This window comes from Pinus tabuliformis, chromosome 4_2 (assembly GCF_031772625.1).
Source record: "Pinus tabuliformis cultivar Carrire ecotype Pingquan chromosome 4_2, CPIR1, whole genome shotgun sequence".
NCBI lineage: Eukaryota > Viridiplantae > Streptophyta > Pinopsida > Pinales > Pinaceae > Pinus > Pinus tabuliformis.
The window spans coordinates 671,475,649-671,484,248 of NC_142304.1; the positions used below are offsets into that span (position 1 = coordinate 671,475,649).

At 38.7% G+C, this 8,600-nt stretch overlaps 1 protein-coding gene across 1 annotated transcript; it reads left to right on the plus strand.

Moving 5' to 3' along the window:
* The first annotated feature begins 2,576 nt into the window (after positions 1-2,576).
* Positions 2,577-4,432, plus strand: LOC149171217 (putative receptor-like protein kinase At1g80640). Its single transcript, XM_089427454.1, has 5 exons — positions 2,577-2,801; positions 3,049-3,181; positions 3,352-3,415; positions 3,537-3,633; positions 4,162-4,432. Exons 1-5 carry the CDS (start codon positions 2,577-2,579, stop codon positions 4,339-4,341), a joined length of 699 nt encoding a protein of 232 aa, XP_089283580.1. The 3' UTR covers positions 4,342-4,432.
* Positions 4,433-8,600: the final 4,168 nt, after the last annotated feature.

Consider the following 8,600-nt stretch of genomic DNA (forward strand, 5'->3'; position numbering starts at 1 on the left):
AAAAGTGTAGTGCCAACTTGGAAGCTGTTAATTGGGAGGAGCCGCAGCACATATGTGAACTAAATGAATGCTTGGAGGCTGTGGTCTCTACAGCACAGCCTCAACATCAATCATTTTCGGGCACTTACGCTGATACTCTGCATCATGACTTGTTTGCAATGAAGGCAACATCCAATTTGATTGATGAAGGCACTAACAAATATGAAAATTCATCTCAGGGCATTGCTTGTGGCGTTCTTGAAAATCTTAACATATCAGTAATAAGAAAAACATTTCATATCTTTGATGATAAGTGGACCTTTGGTACTCAGGGAACAACAAATTGCTGCCCCTGTTGTAATAGTATGTGCGGTACACAATTTTGCTATGTGAATATGATAAAGGGGAAACTGCTCATTGTGTGTAAAGCAGATGCTTGTATATTTTATTCAAAATTAATTTCAATTGACTTTATGTGGCTACAAATCTTGACAAGTGATTTAACTTTGATTCCATTTTGTGTGAATCTTATTGAAATTGTTTCCATGCCAGGTGAATAGATCATATATCAGGTAAGAGAGGTGAAAAAAGAGAGAAAAACATAGTTTCCAGATGCCAGCAACCAACCCCTCCCTTATTGAAACTTTTTCCTTCAACAAATCATCATGTTTCAACCATAATTATTACGCTGTAAGGCGTTTCCCTTTGAAATGAATTTCCCCAGCCGCCGCCGTGTCCTATTGTTGACCGTGGATTTGTGGTGTTAGACGATTGAATGAAGTGTGATCGTTGATCCAACACTGATCCAAAACTGAACAGTTAATGAGGAAGCGGGACGGACGCACCGCTAGCGAGCCATTCATTTCGCAGCTGACAGTGGTGGTAAATTGCAGGTCCGTGGCCATGGGACCATTTGTTGAGTTGTAGTGTGCTGTTCCTGCGCACTGTGAGTGTTTTGCAATGCGTGATATGTGTGGGCTCACGGATAAGCGCTGAAGGACCAGTTTGCATGTACAGTTCTTCAACTAACTCGTTTATCAGTTTATTTTATTTTTCTTTTCCATGTTTTTTGTGTCTCTTAGTGCTGACATGATTCACTACAACTTCGTGAGGGGGGATGTTTCATGTGTTTTGCAGTGGGCAAGTTCAGATGGTAACTAGTTTTATTATTTTTTGAAGCGCATACTCATTTGGAGGCCTGAACTTCACTTGTGGAGGACTGCTGGGCATTTGGTGCTGCAAATCTTGTTGTGATCAGTGAAGATCAACTCTCTGTTCAGATCTGTTTACATTCTCGCTTGAAGTGTTCAAAGAAATCCAATGTAAATGGGATTTGATCTACCCCGTGTATTCTTGTTACCAATTTTACAAATTTGAGAGCAGTGCTATGCATTTTTGGGTTTGAACCTTCCTTGAGAAAATGCAGATATCTACCTCTTTGAATATCTCCCGAGCTTTCCGCCACAACCTGATTTACTTTCAAGTAGAACTCATTTTCAAGATGGGGCATTCAGTTTTACTGCATATTTTGATTCTAAGTCTCTCTCTTTTTAACAAACTCGAGACTGCAAAGGGACGTTCTTTACTGGTGCCTACCTCTGCACTAGTTTCTTTGCATTTTGCACTGTCATCGGCTTCCCTACTTGATGATCCCCTGGAAAAAAGAAATGCATCAACTAAACCAGAAAATTCAACCGGTAAGAGCTTCAACGCCAGCCTTTTCATTAAATTTTTGAAGAGTATATTTATGCTAAAAAATACAGCATGTGTAGGATTTCTTCAGAAATTGAAATCTCTCAATTTGAATTGCTTGTTTGCATCTTTCTACAAGTTCTGAGAAGTCATTGCGCTTTGTTCTTTTGACGATTGCAAAATGAGTTGTGTGTTCAGACACAGGTTCTCCAATGCAGATAGACAAAGAATCTCATCACATCAACAAAGGACTGCTATTGGCAATTATCATACTGCCAATATTTGTTGGATGTATCATGATTTCTTCAGTTTGTACTTGGTTGTATAGAAAGACTTACAACTCTGCTCCTTCTTCACCTCAACCTCATGCATTCAAGTGAAATCTAGATCCAGATGCCTCAGGTTGGTATCACCACTATGTCATATTTTATCCCTTTCACTGTGTGAAACCAAACCCTCTCTTGATGTGTACACCAATAGGGCAGCCACAAGAGAGTGGTGCTTCCTATGGAGATATTGTTTGATTGGATTCGGGGCTGAGATTCGATGACTTCCCCTGTTGAATCTGTGTGGATATCTTTTGGATGTATGTATACATATTAACTATTATGCATTACTGCCAGTGCTGTGGAATGGTTTCCATGACTAGAAATTCTTCTCCTCTGTCAAACTATTATTTTTCGTGGGGGTTAACATAATAAACATCAGACTTGATTTCATGATCTGAATCATCTGATAAAATCAAAATTTTGGATTCTAACAAATTATAAAAAGCCATGGGTGCGGATGACCTCTGTTTACATGAGAGTTCGATTAGTTACATTACCACTATTTTGATCTAGGGTTAGCTCACTAAGTTGCCTGTAATTTGAATTTTCACAGATGCCTATAGGGGTATTCCACTCATGCCTCTCCTGAGTCGTTTGAACTCCCGTGTTTCTAAGAAAAAGGGATGTGCAACTGCAATTGAATATTCTACGCTGCTAACAGCTACAATTAACTTCAGCAGCAATAACATACTTGGAGAGGGTGGATATGGGTGTGTATACAAGGCAATGTTTGATGATGATTCCTTTGCTGCTGTGAAGAAGCTAGATGAGGGTAGTAGACAGGCTGAGCATGAATTTCAGGTAGGTAATAAAAACGTTACAAGTATTATTTTGGAAGCTGGCTGCTTCTTCAAACTTAAGAAGATATTAGTGAAGGCATTTTCTGGGGGGGTGCCCTAAAGTTGCCCTTTTGAGTGTCTTTTCTTTTGTGGATTTGGTGATGCGCTACATTTAACATATTGCATTGTGCTTTTTTATTCTCCCTATAATTTTAGAACTTAGAAGAAGCTTTGCTGATTTCATCTGTTGGTATTGTCATTGGTTGCAGAATGAAGTGGAGCTAATGAGCAAAATCCGACATCCAAACCTTGTTTCTTTGCTTGGGTTATGTACTCATGAAAATACACGGTTTTTAGTATATGATCTGATGCAGAATGGCTCTTTGGAAGACCAATTACACGGTAGCTTTCTCCAACCACTAGGCAAGTTTAATATTGCCTATGTTTTGAAGCCTTTTATTTGTTCAAACAAACTTGATACTACCATTTGTCATGGATAAAATAGTAGGCCATGAGTAAGCAACCTTTCACAGCTATGCTTTGTTAAGAAACTGTGCTGGATTGCTTGTCAGGACCATCTCACGGATCTGCACTTACATGGTTTTTGCGGATGAAGATAGCCCTTGATTCAGCAAGGTAGTTCTAACACAGATAATTTGATTCCCTACTACTAGATTTTACCAATTGAAATCACTTTTTCACTTGGTCCTCTATCAACCTGGGAGCTCAAGTTTACCATGGTTATATTTCTTTTACAGGGTCTAGAACACTTGCATGAGCACTGCAACCCTGCAGTGATTCACCGAGATTTCAAATCATCAAATATTCTTCTTGATGCAAGCTTCAACGCCAAGGTGAGGGCAAGGTTTTCCAATCTCCCACTTACACTGACTGTAGTGTTAAAAATAGTAATACCATTAAATCTGCCTGGAAATGAATGTTTCTTATGTAATATTTATCAGTTAATTTGGGAAGATTCTTGTAAAGCATTAACAAAGTTTCCTAGAATGTAATTGACAAAAGCCTTAGTAAATGTATGGCATGTGCATTGTATTCAATGGGAGATTCTGTGAGATGGGAATTCCATTGCTTTCCTACTGAACTTTTTTTTACTTTATGAACTGTTTTAAGCATCAGTTATTTTTTTGTCAAAATATTTTCATGTAGGCCTTCAGTTTTTCTTTTCTATCAATTTCATGATATGTGCAGCTGTTTGTATTAATTTATTATTGCTTATCATGAATTATACTTTGAGAAATTTCTAAATAGATTTATTTGTCCATCTTGGTTTATGTTCTTTAAAACAGTTGGTCTGAAGTGCAACATTTCCTAAGTAGATGGTATTGTAGTCACCGCTCTCTAACCACTAGCTATGGATGCAGCTTTTAGATTTTGGTCTTGCAGTAACAAGTGCAGGATGTGCTGGTAACACAAATATTGATCTAGTAGGGACATTGGGATATGTAGCTTCAGAATACATGCTTGATGGTAAGTCTCTAATAAAGAAATTAGATCCAATTTTGAATTTCTCTCATTGTTCGCATATATATAGTGATATATAGTGTAGTAGAGATTAAAATATTAGTCCACCTACAATGATGTATTACCTGGAGTGTTGAAAGTATCTACGGGCCACAGTACAACAAATTACAATGCATGATCATTATAGATACACAATAGATTTGAGTTTTATTATAGAGAACAAACATGTGTCTAGTAAAATGCTGAATGATATTTGTGGTTGAGTTTGAAACCAATCATAAAGAATCAAAATTTCCCAGTTGTCTTTATTTTGTATAAACATACCACAATAGATACATACCTATAGCAGGGTCAAATTGGATGCCTTTCAATAGAACCAAAGTCATTGCTGCTTTAAATTTTGGTTCAGATACAAGTTAAAATCAATGTCTATCTCTTTTTAGTCTTGCAAGAGGTTACATATAAAAATATGCATTTACCTTGGACACATGACATGAAAATGAACCTTTTGTCATGTTTTGTCTACTATAAAGTTATCTTGCATCTTAAAAGTTGGACCGTTCGTGTGAGGATTCATTACAAAAATTTATCTCGTGTGCAAAATGATGTGTGTTTGGTATCCTACAAGTCTTCTAATTCATAGGACACATGCCTAGGGGGTCATGTGTTATGAATCCCACATGTTGGACATGGATTTGTAAGGACGAGTTTGGCACATGTCCGGTTCATGTTTGGTATCTTACAAGTCTTCTAAGTTAGATGACACACACCTAGGGGGTCATGTGTCACAATTTCCACATGTCAGACATGGATTCGGGAGGACGAGTTCAGGGCATGTGCCAAACTCATGTTCGACATGTGCTCTAAATGTGTCCCAAGTTTAGGACACATGTTTGTCAAAAGTGGCTTGTGGGTTTGAAAAAGGTGACTTGTCTATCTTTTTTCCTCATTTCATTTAGTAGGTTGAAGTTCGTAGGCATTTTGGAGTGCATTTGAGGGTTATAGTGTAGCTTTGAAAGGATTCCAAGTGCAAGACAATGGTGTATGGTGTATGTGCACATCAACCTCCGTCTTATTTCTAAATAGAGGGAAGAGTGGTTGAAGGAAAAGACAAAGATGTGGGATGTGTTTCCTAATGATATGGGGTTTGGATAGTAGTGTTGAGTTGGCATTAGAAAACTTGGATCTTAATGAACCAGTGCTAGAGCCATTCAATTTTGCTGATGGTGATCCAGTTGAGGGTTCATTCTCCACACCAACATATGCATTGATTGGATTGGATATAGACGAGGAAGAGAAGGGGGAGGATGGAGGAGAGAGTCATGGAAGTGATGCTGATTTTGATGATTCTAACATGGAGAAGGACTATTGAAAATCACAAGCTATGAGATTCTTCCATTTACGGTTCTAGTATCTACCCTATTTTGTATTTTTCATTAGCATTCCCACTTGTAGTAACAGTGACTCATTATTTATGTAATACATTTCGATTTTAATGACTTAATGAGAAACTATAGTTTATGGTTCTAATTTCTTGTGTTTGTCACTTGAACGTCATTGACTTAGGACAAGTAAGTACTAAGTAGTATTTAGTTGCATGATCGAATTTGTATCATGTAAATGTTCTAGTTTCTAAATTCTAACAAAATTTAAATCTTTGTGTCTATAATTTCTATTTGTGTAATGTGTTATTTTCTTTTAAGGTATATATAAACCCTGTTCTTCGTGTCTTGTTATTGGGGTCACCATGTCATGTGTTAGACACTTGTATTTTAGTGTCCTTCATGTCGTCTCATTGTGTTATGTAACTTAGGTATGGAGTGATAACTTTTAGTGGTTGAAGATTTCTAGGGGATGACGTGAAACTTGATCAATATAGAGATGAAAAAATTTATAATTTTCTTTTGAAAAAGGGAATAATTGATTTGTGCATTTGGGTGCTTTTGATGAGCTCTAGACCTTTACCAAGTCTTAGTGTGTTAGAATAGCATGTTACCTTATTGTTCAACCAACACCAATTCTACATTGTGCTCACCCTTTGGCATGTGCCTTTATGTAACACATCCCCTACTATCCCTAGCCCCAACTAAGGGTAGAAGGAGGCAGTTATTAAGCTGACCCAACCTCCAAAGTCTTGTTATGGAAATGGGGTCTAAATTTTTCGACCTTTTTCGACTTTCTTAAGACTTAAAACAGATGATGTTTTTGTGTTCGTCTTGTCAAGACCTTTATGAAAATATAAGATTTGTCTCAATATGATTCTCGGATCAAAATATATGGCCATTCGAAGATTAGCCTATCAGATAGTGCCTTGTCGTCTTGATTTTCCATGTGGTGTCCTCAAGATATCAGAGTTAGCCACCTCATCGCCACATGGCAGCGTTACCTTGGCCGTCAGCCCGTTCATACCGGGTCATAAATTAACCCCTCTCTACGACCACATAACACCGAGATTAAAATCCCAATAGATTCTATTGTGATTCCCCACTGAAACTGCTGGGAAAGATCTTTCGGGGTTACACAGATCCTTGGCAGACCTCCTCCATGCGTCCCATCGTCATTTGCTACTGCAGCACGTTCAGGCTCCACCACACCATGTCGTCCCGACCCATTCTCTTCTGCGAGGCTTACAATCCGCCAAGGTTTCGTGGAAGTCCACCTGGCTACTCACCACCTCAACTCCGCTCTAACCAATCATGTGGTTGTGGTCCCTTATGCCTGTGTAGGTGGGCTTCGCCATGCCACATCACCCTGGGGACTAAATCTCAGCGGGGTTGCACCTCACTCCAACATAAATCGCAGGGTACATGGTCCCGGGGTGATGTCACCCTCCACATGGCCCCACACTAGGTATGCCATGTGTCACTTAGATCCAGTCCACTTGGGACCACAAAACCCCCGAATTCAAGTAACACGTGTCTACCTTCCAGGATGTCACGTGGCTCTGAGTCCAAGTCACTTGCCACACTAATTGGGGGTCCTTCTTGGCCCTCTGCTGCATAGTAAGTTCAAATTTCACGTTATAAGTGTTTTGGGGGTCCTCCGCCTCACCGTGCCAATCGTTGAACAACCGACCCCACCCGCCATGTCATCTCAACAATTCATTCCTGGTGGGATTTTCCAAGCCTCCCATCATAATCTCTGGGACACGTGGTCAGTGCTAACAGTTCGCGACATTCGACGACTAGGACCTCTCTTGCATGTGCTTGTGGACATGGCTCCTGGACATATGGTTTATAAGACATGCATCTCTGTGCTCCTCTGAGCCTTGACTTCTAGACCCACAACACATGCATATAAGAAGAAAGATTGGGCTCTTTCGCCCTCGACGCTTGGTTACAGTGCCCGCGCATAGGGACAAGGGCCAAACCTCTTAACACCTTATGCTAAGTCCCTGCTCGTTTCCATAAAAGTCTATACATATAGTGGTAAAGCTCTTTAAGAGCTATCCCTCTTGAGCTTAAAATGTGTTCGCATACACAGTACTTGCGCTAACCTTCTTGAGCTTTAGAGGCTTTGACACCTTTGCTAACCTATTCATATTGGTAATTCCACTAAGTTCACAACTCTGGACGATAAGGAGGGGTGGTTTTCTTGTACTTTGTTGACACCAGGTAAATTTCATTTTGTCTATATGCTCTCCAGAATTTATCTGCAACATGTTTTCAGAACTTTATTTACCATGTTTGTTGTACCATCGATTTGCAAATGGGAAAAAATGTACCAATCACTTTGAAAATAAATATACTTATCACTTGTAATTGTTTTGTGCACTCCATGCAAATGCACACTATCCTTGACCGAAGAAAATGAGTCATTACCTGTATGTTTTGGGATCGTTCCGATATAAAATTTTCGAAGATTTCCAACAAACATTTGTCTCCTATTTAAATGGGTGGTTGAAATTATTTTATGCAACACTCCCCTTTAATTACAAAAAACAAAAATTTAAACTAAGATATTTTCTTGTCCGAGTCTAAGCTATGCTTACAATTTAATTTTTTTGACATCAGTTGGATTTCCTTTTATTTTCTTCATTGCTTTAGCTTTGTCTTTTTGTTGTAAGCTTCAGATTTCAGTGTCTTTATTGGCTGGTGCAACTGTTCGATTGTTCCAAGTTGTCCATGCATGTCCTCTATTTCTTCAAAAATTGGCTTGTATGTAAACGACTACCACATGTCACCTTCCATAGCTTGCTCTTCATCAATTTGTTCCAAAATAAATCATAAAAATATTTTGTCTCTCAAGGACACTATTGCATGGAAATTTCATTAACATTTTTATTTTCTACAACATCCATGTTGCCTTGAACATTCATTGTTGCAACTTCTATGAAAAC

Coding starts and splice junctions, on each gene's coding strand:
- LOC149171217 (XM_089427454.1), top strand. CDS start 2,577: ATGCCTCTCCTGAGTCGTTTGAACTCCCGTGTTTCTAAGAAAAAGGGA. Junction 3,182..3,351: donor TTTGGAAGACCAATTACACG/GTAGCTTTCTCC, acceptor ATTGCTTGTCAG/GACCATCTCACGGATCTGCA. Junction 3,416..3,536: donor ATAGCCCTTGATTCAGCAAG/GTAGTTCTAACA, acceptor ATTTCTTTTACA/GGGTCTAGAACACTTGCATG.